The 17,635-nt window shown below is 53.4% G+C and overlaps 1 protein-coding gene across 1 annotated transcript in view; it reads right to left on the bottom strand.

Moving 5' to 3' along the window:
• Nucleotides 1–207: 207 nt before the first annotated feature.
• Nucleotides 208–17,635, bottom strand: part of RUNX3 (RUNX family transcription factor 3) — a 36,604-nt gene continuing 19,176 nt past the window's right edge. The window contains exons 4-5 of the mRNA XM_062014392.1: nucleotides 14,247–14,411; nucleotides 208–3,248 (exon numbers count right to left, since the gene is read on the bottom strand). Of these exons, the coding sequence (XP_061870376.1) occupies nucleotides 2,725–3,248; nucleotides 14,247–14,411 (689 nt within the window). The 3' untranslated portion in view covers nucleotides 208–2,724. The remainder of the gene's footprint in view (nucleotides 3,249–14,246; nucleotides 14,412–17,635) is intronic.

Raw genomic sequence — 17,635 nt, forward strand, 5'->3', positions numbered from 1 at the left:
GAACATCGACACCAGGAACAGAAAAGCAGAACAGACCCTCTGCTGTGGCCTCGGGCCAAGGCCGTTCCCACCCGCCCTCCCTGGACCCAGCTCTGTCCTCCCTGAAGCCAGCAGAGACTCCTCCAGCCAGAGCTTCTTCCAGGGGCTTCAACAGGAGCAGAGCCTCCTCCTCCTCTCCCTCCCCACCTCCCCCCTCCCTAGTGACAAGTGCTACAGGTTAAAAAGATGGGCTACATATTAAATATAGGGCATTGCCTTCAAGTAGGGCTGGTGTTTTACACAAATAACCACATTACTGGGCATCACTAGCATTTGTTTTAATGTCCATCATAAGACACCATTAAAAAAACCAACTTCACCCTTTATCCACAAAGGTCTCTGTTCTCATCTACTTGGCTGGCTGTTGGCACTTTACCCTGCACACACACGTATCAGAAGCATTATTAAGTCAGATCCTTCAACACATTTAAGAATTATATTATTATAACAAATAAGACCAAACATTAGATTTTTTTCCATAGTTAAATATTCTGTGAGCCAAAGGGGTTTCACTGTACAAGCAATTGTGCATCTTTCTTTAAAAAAGCAAATTATAGTGCAAAGCAGAAAACATTGGCCTGTCTCAGGAGCGTTTGTGCACACCAGAGGTGCAGACACCCACCCCTTCACATGACAATATGTCACAAAAACACCATCCTGGCCATTCTTTTCTTTTTTTTTTCCTTTTAAATTCACTAACATCAGTCTTAAATTAGCCTGGTACTAAGATGCCTTGTTTCCTTTGTGCTTTCCACCAGTGGCACGGCCGGGTGGGACAGGTGAATGCAGCGAGGGGGAAGTTGCAGCTTTGCTGGGGTAGGGCTTTTAATTAATTATTATTGTTATTATTTAAAACAGTTGTTGTTCTTGGTGCTTATTTAACTCAGGAGTGGTCACTGCAGCTGTCCCAGGAAGATGGGGTGCCTTGCTCCAGTCTTGACATGGTAGTGCAATTACAACCCTGGAGGGCTGACAAGCAGCCAGCTGAGATTCGGTGACAGGCTGTGATGGTGTAGCTTGGACAGAGGGGCTGGGAGGGCAGCTCTGGGGATTCAGTTTTCTCTTGCTTATGCAAAAAAAATCCCAAAGGAAATAAATTAAAAGGCTTGTTTAGTGGTGGCACTGGGGGCTGCAGCCCAGGGCAGGCTCCTGGGGCACGGGGTATCGCTTTAAATGCTGCCCCACAACCTGCCAGCACGAGGAATCCCGAGGCCAGCCCGAATCCCCTCGCCAGCAGAAGGCACAGACAGCTTGGGGAAGCCAAAAAACCCTGGGTGTGCCTCGGAGCTGGGGCACAGGAGACCCCAGGGACCCCCACAGCCTCCCAGCACAGCCCTTGCTCACACTGAGATCTCAATGGTATCAGCTACAAGGCTGCACGTGATGCAACCAGGTTCTGACGTGCTGGGGGGATCTTTAGTGCTGCTGCTTCAGCTTATTCATCTACAGCAAGACACCTGTGCTCTGGGGCACTTGTGGGGGAGGAAAGGAGGGGGAGAGGATAGAAAAAGCCAGATCCCATTGCTTCACAATATTCCCACCACCAAGGGACTGAGTAGAGATTGCTCCTTTCTCCAAATCCCAGTAAGAGCTTGTGGTACAAACTGACAAGAGCAAATCTTCTCTTAATTCACAAAGTCATCCCGTGTCAGTCTGCTCTGGGTGAAACCATGGGAAGGAATCGTAACAGGAATGCGATGCTTTGCCATCAGCTGCATGTGCATCCTCAGAGAGGATGAAAGGAAGACACAGAGACCAGTGGCAGGGTCATGCCAGAGGCTCTGGGTCCCTTCTGCAGCTAATGTGCTTGGAAGTGCCTCCTCTGAGATTGTCCTGGATGCTGCCTTTGCTCCAGGCACCATTACTGAGATTTGCTAACAAACAGGAGCAAAGAATTGAGTGGTGAGGTCAGGACAAAAGAGCAAACAGGAGGAAACACGCCTGGTAAAAGGGACATACGTAAACATACAGGAGAGGGTCTGCTGGGCACGGGATCAGCCACGTTACTGGGCTAAAAACTATGACAACGACAAAAAGGAACAATACAACCCCTGCCATCAGCACCAAGTAACAATAATCCCACCACAGCTCCTGTTCACGTGGCTGATGCCGTGGCTGTGCTGTCGCCCAGACCCTGACGTGCCGCAGCGTCCCGCAGCTCCGTGGTGGCCGGGCCCTACGCTGTTGGGAAGGAGAGAAGATGGGGGGGAGGGGGCTTTTCTTTTTTTTCCTCTTGAGTCCAGTCTTCCTGCCCTGGCAGAGAGGTGCCTTGGGCGACCCCCCGGTCGTTCCTCTGCATCGCTCTGCAGAAGGTTGAGCTCCGAATGCTTTGTGTGGGGACGAGGTGCGAGGGAGATGACTGAGGAGTGTTCTGCAAGAAACAAACATCTGATTCCACAAGTCCCTTTGGGCTGGTTTTGTGTTTTCCCTATGTACAATCCACATACTTTAAGCAGACGAAAGGAACCACATCAAGCAACAAACCGAAGCCTCGTGGATGTTCATCTTGAAGTGTGATGCAGCTCCTGGTCCGTCTGCCCACGCACGCACAGGATCCTGGTTTGCTTTGGTTTTGGGACACTTTGGTTTACCTTTTCCCTAGGCATCATTTTGCTCTCTTCACTATCAAAAGGACTAACAGTGGCTGATTAAGTTAAAGCTACGGGGTGCCCGGATGAGTTCCTCCTAGTAGGGTCTCCAGACCGACTCATCCATCCTCCCAGTCGTCGTCATGGTGGTGGGTGAGTTGCTGTGGCTCCCGTCTGCCTCCACGCCGTCGCTCTGGCTGCCCAGGTTGGGATTCATTAAGTTGTTCCCCGCCGAGGCGCTGGTGCAGGAGGAGAGCATGCGCGTGGGCGAGCGCTCGCCACCAGCCACCATGGAGAACTGGTACGAGCCCGAGGACGTGCCGTAGTACAAGTGGTAGGGAGAGGGGTTGGCCTGGAAGGGTCCGCTCTGGTTCTGCGTGGAGCCGGGGTAGGGGGGCGGCAGGTAGGTGTGGTGGAAGCGTGTGGTGGTGGGCATGCTGGTCATGCTGAGGCCGCCGATGCTCGTGGCAGACGGCGTGGCGCTGTAGGGGAAGGCGGCGGACATGGCGCCGGGGTAATGCATCCGCGGGTCCGAGAAGCGGCTCTCGCTCAGCGCCGGCAGCGCCGGGAACGAGCGCTCGAACTGACGCGGGTCCGAGAACGGGCTCAGGTCCGACGTGCCTGGCGGGGGCAAGAGGAGAGGGAGAGGCTAAAGCGCTGTCCCACGGCCCCGGCCACCCCCCACCCCGGGAGTTACAGTCAGAAGGAAAAGCACCCCTTGGATCTGCCAGGGAAAGGAGCTGGAGAGCTTAAACACAAGACTCCTAAACCCCTTTGTTTAAGTTGTTCCCATTTCCTGTACTAAAATTTGTTGTTTCCTATCCAAGAAGGGACAGGACTAAGCTGACTGCTCCGGGGTTCTATTCATCTCTGGCAGATTAAAAAAAACACACCCCATAAACACAGAAAAAAAGATGTTTAGCCATTACATCAGCTGTGTAGTAAATAAAGGGATGCAGGCCCCAGACGGCGGGTCCCTGAGATAGTCGGTGGTGTAAATACACACACGGAGACAGGGAGGAAAGGCTGGAGGCCAGGCCCGGCTGCTAAGCCTTCTGGTGGGTGGCCTGTTCGTGCTGATACCATCAGGGGATGGAGCTGATAAACACACAGCTGAAAGCTCCCAAGCTAAGAGCCACAATATCCCTCTGCCTCATTTCTCTGTGTATTTTTCTCCTTCCAAGAGGATAAAGAGAGTGAGAAATTGAGGCTTTCTTCTGTTGGGGGAAGGGACACTTGGGTCAGCATGGTGGGGGAGGTTACCCAGCTCCCTCAAATGCTGCAGCCCCACCACGACCCCACAGGAGGCTGCAGTCAGTTGTAACGGGAGAGGAACCTTTGCCCAGTGCTGCTCGGCCCCATCCTCCTGTGGGAAGTCCAGGCTGGAGCCTGGAATCCACACCAACAGATCCTTTCATGGAATCACAGAGTCATCTGGGTTGTTAAAGCCCCTGGAGCTGCTGCAGTCCCAGCGCTGCCCTCACCCTGCCCAGCCCAGCACTGACCCACAGCCTCAGCACCTCAGCTCCATGGCTTTGGGATCCCTCCAGGGCTGGGCACTGCCCCAGCTCCCTGGGCAGCCTGGCACAGGGCTGACACCCCTCTCAGGGAAACAGTTCTGCCTCAGCTCCATTGGCTGGATTTTGAATCAACCCAGCACAAGAAAAGGTGTGAGATGAGTAGGGTAAAACGTGCTGCTTGGTTTTAGGTATGAATATCTATCCAGACACACACACTCATAGGGCTGTGCATTTGCTATGCATGCTCAGGGCTGTGTGCCTTACATGTATTTATTATCATGAAGCATTTTTAACTTCTCAGGGCTGGTGTTCCAGGCCCTGCAGCATTTCCTCAGGAGAAAATACTTGAGCTAATCCCTTCCAGCTAACTAGTGGCAAGGGCATGCTCTGGAGGAGCAGATGGGGAGGAGAATGATCTGAACCCTCTTTCTCATGCCAGGTGAGTCCTTCAGCCATCGGCCGCTGGAAGGAGAAGGGGCCAGAAGGTTCCTCCCTCCCCTGCAGTCGTTCTGCGGGCAGCGCCTTCCCACGCAGGCTCCACGGAGGAGAGAGGCTGGGGAGCACCTGGTTTGTGAACGTGGCTGCGGCTTTGGTGCGAGATAAGAGGAGCAGCTCAAAGCTGTCCCGGCTCTGCACACACCCGGGGCTGGAGCCCAGCGTGGGAGCTGCGGGGCCGTCCCTCGCGTGCCCAGGGGTAGGGGCAGCGTGCTGGGGCCGGCTGGAAAAGCACAGCGCTGCCCAAAGTGCTCACAACTGACCAAACCAACCTGACTTTACATCCCAGCCTTCCAGCAGGGCGCTCGGCTCCATCCCAAAGCAAAAGCAGCACCAAAACTGCCACCAGGTGCTGTGAGCTGAGGCTTGGAGATCAGCAGCCTGACCACAGCCCGTAGCTGAAGCAATCCAGCAGCAGCACAGAGTAAGGTGGGACCCTGGGACAGAAATCCTGGCTGAGCTTGGGCTGGAGACAAACAGCACTGCTTCCTGAATGGTTCCTCCTCACACACACTGCCCTGCCCTGCCCCTGCAGCCCAAGCGGCTGGGCTGTTTTGCCATATACTGAGAAAAAAGAGACTTGAAATCCCCCTCATCTCCCCAAAAGCCCAGCGTCCTGCTCACTGCCTTCCCGGGAGCTGATGACACTCCCCAGCCATCAGACCACGCTCCTTCCTTCGCTTTCTCAGGCCCATAAACAATATTCCATAAAATGCAAATTGAAATAAACCCTCAGTGCTCAGGGCACATTTCTCTTTACACACACTCAAAGGGGGTTGGTTTCTTTTTAAGGCTGCATGTTATTGGCCTGAACTTGCACCGTTTGGCAGTGTGTCCTCGCCGCTAACTCAGACGTGAGTGTGTGAGATGCTGGTGGGCACAGCAGCAGCAGTCGGGGCAGAGACTCTCCAGCTACGGCCTGACAAGTAACAGGGGGCTGCAGGCAAGCTCTGCAGGTGCCAGGCTTTGACCAGAGCTCTCTGCACACTCGGGCCTCTCTACATCTGAGTGTGTGGGTGCAAATCCCTTTGAAAGCAAATCCTGGGCTGCGTCTGCCCCGGTCAGCACAACCCACAGCCCCACAGAGCCAGTGCAGCGTCCCAGCGACTGTGACCGACTCACTTTTATCTCTGCTGGGCCTCAGGCTTAAAGTCTGGACCAGAATTAAGCTCCAGCTTTACCCGACCAGGCTGAGGCTACAAAACGAAACCCCAAAATCCAAAGCCCACTTGAGCATTTCAGTCTCTGTGCTCTGTGTACGTTGGGCTCGGCCTTACCACGCCGTGCCAACCGGACACCGGGCTGCTCCCGCCGCAGGATGCCCGTCTCTGCTTCCCCACGCAGCCCCGAGCAGCCCAAGCCCGCCCGTCCCCGGCGAGAGCTCCCGGTGCGCGGCCGCACGGGGCTGCTGCGGGACGCGGCTCCGCCGGGGCCGCCCCGACGTGCTCCGCGGCAGCAGTCGCGGGCGGCCGCGAGAGGGAGACGGAGGCTCCGGCACCGGCAAAGGCACCGGCAAAGGCACCGGCAAAGGCACCGGCACCGAGCGCGGCGGGACTGGAGCGCTGCCCCCCCATCTCGGCTCCCTCACTGTGGATCTGCCCCTCCACCTTATGGATCCACACCGGCCAGACCCACACAGCCCCATGCCCACCACCCCGTCCAGAGGCATCAGCCCTCCTTCCCTGCATCCGAGAGCTGCGCTGAAACAGCCAAATAAAGGTCCAAATAAAACATCACTATTAATACCCTCCATAACCACCTAACTCAGCAGCAAAGCAACCCTCCGTCACGCTCAGCCAGCCATCAGACAGCGAGCTGGAGCGAGCAACGTGCTAAGCAAATGCCAGGGAAATAGGAGCGGGTGAAGCTGTACCCTTGGGCCTCACGCTCCCTGTGAGGCTACAGACAACAATGGGCATTAAGAATCCCGTGTCACCGTCCCCTTGTCCAGCGCAGACAGAGCCCTGCGCATCTCACACATCTGCGTGGTCGCGCTGCCTCACAGGATTTACTACGGTTTGCCTCCCTCACTCGCCGTCCAGCCCCCATTTTCCTTTCTGGACCCTGGCAATCTGAGCTTGAGTATTTCAGTTGTCCAGTTGCCAATCAAAATATTTGAAGGAAATGTTTATTTTCTTCTCGAAATCACACCAGCTGCTGCACTAACTGAATAAGCCCATTTAGCTGTAAGAATTTAACCATTGTAAGAGTGAATCGAGTCCCCCAACTACTCCAAAATCTGACCCAATCTATCAGCGGAAATGTCAATGTTTTGGATGGGAGTTTGGGGAAGTGTGGAATGTGTATTAAATAAAAGCCATGTAAAGGTCAAAGCCCTGATTAGTAATGCCACTGTCTCCTCGTTAGGGCTGTGCTGCCCAGGGGACTGCGACACACCCCGTGGTTTAATTGTGCAGCTGCAATTTGCACCTTTTGAGGACCCCCAAGTCCCCCTGCACACAGAGTTGGATAGAAAAAGGCTTTCAAAGCTGCTCAGCCCCTTTCCAGATAAAACAACCACGCTCAAGTGACACAGCAGCTTTCTTCTCACCTTGGAGAAAATATGGGTCTTTTCTTGGGTGGATGGCGAGGATATAAATGCAAAAAGCCACCTCTGAGTGCCTGCATGGCGATGGGAGCTGAACTGCAGCTGGTTCCAGGCAGAGCTGGGCAGGGCAGTGAGGGCTGGCCTTGAGCACGGAGGTGGAGAGGCTGGTTTGTGAGGCTGCTGACCACAGAGGTTTCTCTGGGTGTGTTCAGCTACCTCCCATAAGACCATGCTGGGTTTGGGAGCTGTCTTGGGTGGAGTGGAACTGGTTCATGTGCCCTTGCTGGGTCAGGACTGGTGGGTCTGCTCTGAATTCCCTGGAAGCCTTCATGGAGCTGAGGCAGTGGACTCTGCAAGAGGTTTTAGGGACTCAGAGCGATGACATGCATCCATCCCAGTGAAGTGATGGGGGCTTCCACTGCTTCCTAACCCAGGAAATATCTGTTCTGGCTGGAGAGCAGAAAGAGCAGCAAAAGCCATGTCAGGACCTCTTCAGTGCTGCAGCACAGAAAGAGCTTTGAGAGGTAACTAAACAAGAAGCTCACCCAGGGCATGTGCACAGAGCACAGCACCGGGGCTCGACGTGCAGCAGTTGGAGATTATCAGATCATCTGCAGTGACGTGTGGAACCTGAGCAATTCCACAGCACCCAAGACATCACTCTCTGGTCCTCATTTTAGAGCTGTGAGGCGCATGCAGTGGCTGCTTGAATAAAGTCTGCAAAAAACCTCAGTGTGTGTATTGCACAACACACACAAACACTCAAATGTGTGGTACACACAGAGGAAATTTACACACATAAAGGAAATGTAAAGGGAGCTTGACAGGGTGGCACTCTCCAAGCGTACAGACTGTATAAATATCTCAGCCTGGCTATGTATCACCCTTCTATTTATATGCATGTACGTGCCTTGCAAAATTGTCATGAAAAATATAGCCTGGGGAAAAAAACCTCCTTTCCTGTCTTATGCCCTGATGATTGACGACAGTGTAAACACTAATGATACTTTATGCTTATGTATATAATCCGTGTGCATGTGTGGGACGCAGCAGGGACAGAAATCCTCCCTCTGTACAGACCTTTGGCGCTTTTTTCTCTACTAGTTTCTGTGATGCTTGAGCCTCCAGGTTGTCTCTCAGCATTTTTCTGACCTCTCTTCCTCCCTGCCTCCTTCCCCTGATCAGAACGGCTCCATCTGGGAGCACGGAGAGGCAGGTGGCCAAAGGCAGAGAGAATGCGTTCTGCACGGGAGGGTGCAGGAGCTGCGTTTGATCTCTGCAGACCCAACTCATCTCGCGAGCAGGCGCCGCTCCCCTCCCCACCCACGCACCCAGGCGCGCTCTCACGCCTCTGTCACACATGTTAACAAGTTCATTCGTTTCCAAGTCAGAGCCAACTAAAAAAGAAAACGGTCCCTTCCCCCCCTCCCCCCCCCCGCGAAAAATAGAGCAAGATTTATTTTGGGGGAGGAGGGGAGGTGTTGAAAGAAAACGAGGGTGCGATCAGCATCCGTTGTTACACACCCAGGGAGCAATTGCTCTGTATCTGATATAAGGAGCTCACGAACTGGGTGCAAGTACTTCCTCTGAAGAGTTTGAAAAAAAAAGAAAAACCAACCCCAAACCAAAACACAACAACACACACGTCGCTTATCACAGCATCGCCAGGCACCACGGCGAGATGCTGAGCGTGCTCGCTGCTCGGTTCTCTGACTCTTCTCAAACGCCCTGTGCTGCCCATGCAGACACACACTCAGACCCCAGACCTGAGCATCACAAGCCTGAACCAAATGTGCTGGGCAACAGCCTCTCAGCCCGTACAGGTGTGCAGGGCAGGGAGATACCCAGCTACACCCAGCTTGGTGAAACAGGCACCACACTTCAACCTTGTCTGCAAATGCTTCAAGGTCCATTGGGATGCTCCCTGCCAGACCTTGGACCCGTCCTGCCCTTCTGGGGAGGACCTTGCTTCTAATGTCCAGTCTGGCTTTATTCAGGGCCAGTTCAGCCCCTTCTCCTGTGCCAGCACTGTCCTTCATAGCTTACATTAGCTCCAGTCCCTCCTCGATGTTTACCCCCTGGATGTATTTATACAGAGCATTCAGCTCTGCTCCCAGCCTGCCTTTTGCTAGACTAAACAAGCCGGGCTCTCACAGCTTCCTCTTCCATGACAGTCCCCCTCTTCCCCTCGCCATCCCCAGAGTCTCCTCTGCCCGCATCCCCCTGCCCGGCACCCGCCGCAGTCCCCGCTCCGTCCCGCAAAGCTAATGAGCGAGCTAACGGTGCTAATTGGCGCGGATGGGTGGGCTGGCTGGGAACCGCACCCCCCCGGCCTCCTGCATTCGCTCTGTACCTGTATTCAAAGGGTATGAAAAAAAATTAACAAGCCCTAACTACATAAAAGGAAGTTGCTGAATTTACAACCCAGCCTGCAGCTAGACCACCTTGCCTGCTGAGCAGGTTTGGACCAGGCTGCGTCTGCCATGGGAACCCCACTGCAGAGCGGGATGCTGAGCGGGGAGGTGAGGGGAGAGGGCTCCTCCTGCAGCCCCTGCGCCCCAGGGGCAGGATGGCATCCCTGCAGCCCGGGACAAAGGCAGCTGGGCTCGCATCAAGCTCATCTGCTCTTTGGCCCGTCTGCTGCTCCATAGGAACTGCAGGGTTTCAGCTCCCTGAGCTGTGGCTGGGAGACGGAGGCGGCTGCACATCAGTGGCAAAGGCAGCGGCTGCGGGTGCTCGGGCTTCTCCCAGGGGGTGCTCCCGTCCAGCACCGGGCTGTGCTCTGATGGCTACATGCCAGACTCATTTAAGGGACATCCACTGAGCAGCAGGCAAGTGTAACTAAGAGAAGCAGAAAAGCGGTTTAAAGATAGGCACAGAAGCCTGTGGAGCCTGAGAGCAGGCAGGAAACCCATCTTCAGCATGTTCCTTCCTTTGAGGCTGAAGCTGAATCCCACAATATGTTTTCTTCCCACTAATGCTTGCCTAGCTTCCTTTGGAAACAATTTAGTCTCTGCCCATGGTAGAATGTTTTTATCCATTAAGAAACGGACATTTTAAAGAAACCATAAGTCGATCTGGACAGGGATTAGGAAGCAGCAATTCAGTGTATTTGCTGGGCCCATAATTCAGGACTTAACCTCAGAGAGGCCACGTTGCATTTCAGAAACAATAGGGCACTTGCTGCCTATGCCAAGAGGCTTCTTAAAAGTAACATGATACTTTAAAAATGTCTATTTAAAAAGGAAAAGAGGCAGAGAGAGATTTCACTTTAAATGCTTATAGTAAAACACGCTGCCTATAACTGGCCTGTGTTAAAAATGTTGCTCTGGCTTTAAGTGATAGCCTGGAAGGCAAGCTGGCTAAAGCTGAACAGTTTCCAAATCAGGAGATCTGAAAGCTCTTCACCAGCAAAGACAATGTCTCCCAGTTCAGCTGACACTAAGGCTGGGAGAGGCAGGATGGAGCCTGCAAAAAGATCCAGTATTTAGTGCTCTCCCTGTGAAGCTGAGGGAATTTGTTTTCGCTGGAGAGATGCAAAGATTGTGCAAGGGGATGATAAGTGCATCGATCAAAACAGCTCGCTCTGTCTCTGAGCAGATTCAATTTAAAATCACTTTGCAGTTGTCCTCGTGTGCACAAGGCTCCTGCACGTTGCTGCACAGTGCACACAATTGCCTTTGAGTGGTGGAAGATGTTTCCACCACAAAGCCAGGGAGCCCAGGGGCTGGCTGCATGGGCGAGCCTCCTCTGCTGAGAGGAGAATAAAAGGGTTGAGCGTGAGCCACGGGCGAAGCATCACACGGAGAGCTCGGGGCTGCTGCGCCCATCCCGGTTCTCCCCATGAGGACATGTGTCTGTCACCATCCCACTTCCCCAGAGCAAGGGGGGCCCCCAGAAGCAGCTGAAGGCTGGCAGAGCAAGTTCCTTCAACATCTTGCTTCACTTTTAAGAGCTACTTGATTTTTTTTTGAGCTAGAAGACAAAACTCGAGACGAGGCAAGCACGCAAGGCCCTGGCTTCGCATGCCCCCCGCACGGAACCGTCCCCAGCCACGCCGGCAGCTCCGTGTCTCGCTGCGAGACGGGCGCCTGGCAGCTCAAACCTCACATTTTCCAGACCTCACTGGAGAACTCTTGGGCCAAATCCACAATGGAGGCAAACGGCTCTGTGCTGCTGAAGCCAGGGAAGCAGCACTGGGTCTGCCTGTCCTACCTGCCCAGGACAGATTCTCATCACAGCTGCACTGGAGCAAACCCAGAACTACCTTGTTTTTCCCCCAAAGCAGCATTGGTGGGAATGAAATCTGATGTGGGGAGGGTTGCACACGTCCATCCCATTTGGGGACAGGCGTGGGAAGGGATTGGTTCTCCACTTATCTCACGGGGTAAGGCAAGACTGAAGCCACTGAAACACACTGACACTAGGCAGCAGGAAAGCAGCGTGAGAGCAGGATCTGACCCTCTCAGCCAGGGTGCTGAGCACACTCTCCTCCCGAGTTTCCTGGCATGGCCTGCAGAAACGATCGTTTTTTCTCTTACCAGGAGGTTTTTGGTTTGAGACCATTTAACCTCAGGACGATCGTTTTACACAGGGGCTATTTATAACCTCCGGGGTGGCTTTACTGAAAGTGCTGCAAACGGCTGCGGGGCAGATCCTTCCCCCCCTTACACCAGTGTCCTTGCTGTGATCTCCACTGCAGCCACAGCCTCCGCTCACGGGGAGGAATGACTGCACTGGGACGGAGCAAACCCCTCTCCAAAGGACCCCAATTCCTCCTGGAGATCAACATCACCTCCTAGACGTTGATCTGCTTCAAAGCCCAAACCCCACGTGCTGTGTGCAGGGATTGGAGGTGCCGAGCTCCCCCTCGGTGTCTGAGGCTGCTTCTGAGCATCTCAGCTCCCCAGCCTGGGTTTGCCAGAAGCAGATTAGGAAGCATTTGTGCAGACTGCTGGGTCAGCAGAACCAGGAGGCCAACCACCTCCAGCACATGAGCGGAGGGCTGACGGGGTGCAGGTGATGGGGGAGGGAAAATCTGCCCCTCTGCCTCTCGCTGGCCCCCTTTTAATCTCAGCACAGGGATGCAGGGATGCTAAACACACAGAGGTTGGGAAGCATCCAGGTACAGGACAGCAGGGTCCGGCTGAACTCCAGCCCGCCCCGTTCGTCCCTCCTGACCCGTATCTCGTCGTGCCTTTCACTAATCGGCTCCTCGTGTGGGTTACCTAAGAACGTGCCAAGTGGTGAGAATTACAGGCCTGTTAACTCCTGTGCTGTTCTTGGCACAGGCCACGCTCCACTTGCTCCGGTAAAAATCCCGGTCTTTGTGAATAAGCCGTGTGTGTGTGTGAGGGAAAGAGGCTTGGGGTGGGTTTTAGTGTTATTGTTATGATTGGTTATAGCCAGCGTTGTGTCAAAGGGACAGGGCTGAGATTAAAACTGCTGAGCTGATTCTGCTCCCAGTTACGCTGGTGAGAGCCCACAGTAATTTTAAGACAGTTCCTCTGACTTGAGAACACGGGAGCCAAGAGCAGAGCGTGCACAAACTGCCTTTTGCAGCATTCCTGGCCCTTTGGATTCGCTCCGCAGGAACGGTTTTAGATGGCTAATTTTGTGTGTCTCCACTCCTGCTGTCACTTGACATTTGGGAATTTGGCACAGTCAGTAGCTTGTGGCCAGTTTCATTATTTTTCTTGCTGAATTTGTGTCATCACCTGATTCTTCTCCCCAAACAACGTTCTTTGGGTTTCTGGCACTACAGGGGACTCTGCTAATTTAAAATACGCATCTCTTTTTTTTTCTTCCCCTAGGAACCTCTCTCTTTATTGTGCAGCCAACGGGATGAGCCTACAAAACTCTCTCTCTCTCTCTCTTGCTTTTTTTAACAAAAAAATCAAATGATAATGCCCGAGTTCTTCTCACAAGCCATGCTAATATCAATGAGAATTCCAGGCATAAAGATTTGCATTGCAATGAGAAATAAATTAAATGTTCGCTGTAATTTTGGGCTGGGAGGAGCAGGGCAGCTTTTGCAGTTGGAGTAACGTTTTCTAACATGTTTTTGCACCTGAGACACCCTCTTTGCCCGTGACACTGAGGTTTTCAAACAGCTACATCACTCCTGGAAACGCAACACAAAGGCTTTGGGAGCTTTTCATATGAAACCTTCCGAGAAGGGGAACTTTTCACCAAAACTCAACATGCAAACACCTTAAACATCATCCCTTAAATCCTCATCAGTGTTTCTGCAGATTTTCAGAGGAAAGGTGCGTGGGGAAAGAGCAGGGTTCACACACAGGCAGGACAGGGGCTGCTCGGGGTGGCATCGCAGGGAGCGGGGCGCACACGCGCCTTCACCCAGAGTTTGGGGTTGAAATTCAGGTGCCTGGGAATTAGCAGAGTGACCTCTCTCCGGTAACTCTGGTGGCAATCCCTGCCTCTGTCCTGGCATGGAGCTGCAGATTCCTGGGGAGCGCCCGAGGGCTCAGCCGTGCTGATGGCGAACGCGGGAAGGGCCGAGGCTCGGTGTGCCAGTGTGTGCGCACGCGTGCCCCGTGCAGGTGTGCATGCATGTGGGGAATTATGCTGGAGCTGGGCGATGGATCGCCAGACTTGGCACAAACACAATGCAACAAGATAAGAAACCATTTGGATTAGCATGTAAAGTATAAAACACCCTTTCTAGTTGATGCTTAACCGACTGCGCGGGTGCCTTCATGTCAAAGAAGCTGCTGGGTTCAAAGTATGCTGCTCTGATCTTCCTCCCATGCCTGCTGAAACTGCTCAGCTTTCCCTAAGCCTCCACATCTAATGGTGCTCAGAGCAGAGTCGCCTGGGTTTGTGATTCAGCAGCCATCTTGCCGATTTAACTGGTGCAAAAAGGCTTCCAGGGTCATAAAACCCAACCAAATCCCTCCCTGGCTTGTCACCCAGGGAGCTGTTGCACTGCAGACCTAAAGCACCATCTGGAGGGCAGCCTGCTTGGCTGGTGCTGCTGTGTGGGAGCAGGAGGCTTCAGGGACTGACACTAGGCTGGGGCACCCAACCAGTTACCTTGTATTGGAGTCTGAGCCTGGGACCCAAAGTGGCTTGGGGTGCTGAGGGATCCGCGGGGGTTGGGTGTTGTTGGGGTGACTCTCATGGACTGGCGCAGCCGTTCCAGCTCCCCGTAGCGATCGGTGAAGGGTTTGGCTTGGTCTTCTAGCTTTTGTCTGTGCCCTGGAACATGATAAGAGAGTCTGATATCTAATCAGTTACCCTTTAGCTAGAGCACCCTGGTTACACACAGTCAGGGCAGCCTCATCTCTGCTGTGTGCAGCAGGTAACGCGTGGCAGCCCCAGGGGAGAGGGGGTCCCGGGGGGCTTGGCATGGCACACACACATGGGAAGGTCTCACAGCTGGGGCAGATGCAGCCTGATGAGGAAGAGACACAGACTGCCCCACATGGGAGGCCCCAAATCCTTGGGCAAGTCAGCATCCCATCAAGGAGCAGCGTGCCCCGAGCTGTGCCCAACTGACTGGCCCACAGCAGCCCCCACCCGCTCCCCGTGGGGAGAGGGGACAGGAGAAACCTGTCTCCTGGCAGGGTGGTGACTGGGGAACCAGCAAAGGAAATGCTCAGTTTTAAGTATTTTCAACAGCGTTTACTCAGTGCACACAGGACAAAGTCTTGTCTTTCTGCAGCCCCCTCCCCAGCTCTGCCCACCCAGGGGGGTCAGAGCCCAGCAGGGCTGGAGAAGGTGCAGGAGGAGGGATGGGAGCAGCCCCCACCTCGGCCATCTCACTTTGCTTCTTTCCGTTCCTCTTTTCCTGGCTGTGAAATGGGGAGACTATTCACCTACCTCCCCCAGGCAGGGCAGCAACTAATGAGCATTTGTAAAGCACTCCCAGCTCCTTAGGTAGCAGCTGCTGGCACAGGGCAGCAGTTATTACATTTATGCGAACTGTCCCGAGGCGAGAGGCGCATGAAATGCACTCGATACATAACTTTCGCATTTTACTGTATTAATCATCACCGAACGGCTTCACTCTCTCTGGGACGGATTCCAGTCTCAGTTACACCCGCACAAAGCTGGAGGGGCTCCAGAGAAGCTGCTCCAGTTTTACATCTGTGCTGGGCTCAGACCTTGGGTTCTCCTTGCTCGTTACCTGCTGCAGCCAGACAGCTGGGCAGCACCCCCAGAGCTCTGCACCTGCCAGGAAAGGACCTTCCCAAGGCGCCAAACGCCTCACCCCAGCATCACCCAGAGCAGAACTTGGGGGCACTGGAGGTGTGCAGGCACGCCAGGGAGAGAGGAGAGGAGCTGGGAAGAAACCCTCCTACAGCACTTCTGAGAGCAGGGCCTTATCAGATCCAGTCCTATGGCTCAACATCCACCAAGTCAAGCTCAGCTCTCGGTAGCTTTTAAGAAGAAAAGTGATGCATTTGAAAGGGGGAAAGTGCAGCCACCTCTTGCTCACACCCCCTTCCCTCTCCCCTCACATCTGCGTAGCGTGACCGGGGTGTCAATTTATAGCGAAGTCACAGAAAGTCCCCAGACTTCCCCCTCTTTAATCTGAGGTCTGGTATCTCCTGATCTCGCGTCGGCTTGGCTCCTGGTGCACAGGCTGCACTTGCCAGGCTGTCTGCGGAGATGCTGGACGGCTCGGAAGGGAGGGGAGAGCATCGACTCCTGAGGGGATCTTGCTCTCCCAGCTGAGCTCCTGCCATGGCATCACTGCATGGGTGCAACTCCAAACGCAGACAAACCCCAGCCACAGTTTCTGAGGGTCTTTGACCCTCTCCTGGGAGTTCCACGTCCATGTGAGCCCCCCTCAAACTCCATAATCCCAAAGCTCATGGGGGTGTAAAAGTCCAAACTGCATGAAAACACACTGACAGCAGTGCACAAAGCTTGGTAAGAGCAAGCTCACAGCAGAAAGCAAAACTCAGTGGTGTTTGGAAAATCTATTTTCCCTGCTGAGTGAAGTAAACTATGGAAACCTCAAATCAACACCATAAATGATCTCCTCGAACCTCTGTGTGTCCCTAGACCTTGGGCATCTCTGCGTTGACTGAGGACCTTCGGAGCAGCACCTGCCACACCGGATCTGTGCTTGCCCAAGGGGCACAGCGTGTGCACTGAGATGTCTTGTTTTGGTCTACGTTTTATTATCTCAGCATAAAACGGAGCACAGAAGAAGAAAAAGAGGTTTATGTTTTCCATTTAACCAGCTTTCTCTGTCAGAGCTCAGCAGAGGAGCCAAAAGAACTTCAAAGACCAAGTTCCGCAAAAAATGTAACGGAAATTAAACGCGGTGCCTGTATCTCAGCTGAAACCCTTTTCCTGGGCTGGGATGGGGCATGTGACAGAGAAAATCCCAAAAAATAAATCAAGTGATCTTGATGCTGATAATGCTCGTAACGATCATTCAGCCGCCCAGCTGAAGCCAGGGCTTCATGTGGCTGCATCACGCTGCGCTGCGGTCGCCCCGTCCCCGCGCTGTCTGAACGCGGGCGCAGCCCCACGGGGGATTCAAGCCTCAAGTAAATAGCAGCACTGTACTTACAGCTTCTGAAAGAGTCTGGTTTGTGGGGAGACAAAGCAATTACCAACAAAAAAACCCCAAAAACCTAAAACTATCCTGATAAAAAGGAAGTAAAAAGCTTGATGGGAATATAAGTCAAGGTAAACACAGAGGCTCATTTAGGAGTGAAAAGCCAGAGGAGAGATGCAGTGGAATCAGGACCCTTCCTGGCTCTCCTGGAGGCTCCATCTCCATGGGTGGGACCTGGCAGTGCTAAACCCTATGAAACAAGGCAGCGACTGAGTTAAAAAACCGACCAACTTGGGCTATCAGCCCTCTTTGGTACAGGCTGTCTCCCCAGGACTTCCTGCCTCATGTCACTTTGAGCTAAGGACGTCAGCCTTTGTCACGCAAGAGAGAATCACTATTAATGGGTTTCTTTCATCAGAACAACCTGAGCTTTTTAATTTCTGCAGCGGTTGGCTTCATTAAAAGCCCTTCCCCGTCTACCCACAGCTGTCACGGAGAGGAAACCAGCGCCGTCAAGTGAACAATAGCTCATACCTTAGCGAAGGGGAAGGTGGTTTCTAGCTTAACCCAAGGGCTGAGTCAAAGCCTCCCAAAGCCAGTGGGCAGGTTTTCAATCAACTTCAAGCAGCTCCAGATCTCACCCAAAGAAATCTGTTTTAATCACCCCGACCTGTGAGTTTTTGGGGCACAGAAGCTGCTGCTGGGTCAGAGATTTTGATCGTCGTTTCCAGCTCTGCTTGCAGGAAACAACAGTCCTTCGTAAGATGGTAGCCACTGACCTTGGGCACTTCTTGCCAATAGCACAGGGTTTAACCCTGGATTGGGTTTCTGGATCAGTTAACTGCATTGTTGAACATGACATGATGCAAATATTGACAGATCACCTGGGATCCTGATGCAGTAA

The sequence above is a fragment of the Colius striatus genome, chromosome 24 (genome assembly GCF_028858725.1).
Source record: "Colius striatus isolate bColStr4 chromosome 24, bColStr4.1.hap1, whole genome shotgun sequence".
NCBI lineage: Eukaryota > Metazoa > Chordata > Aves > Coliiformes > Coliidae > Colius > Colius striatus.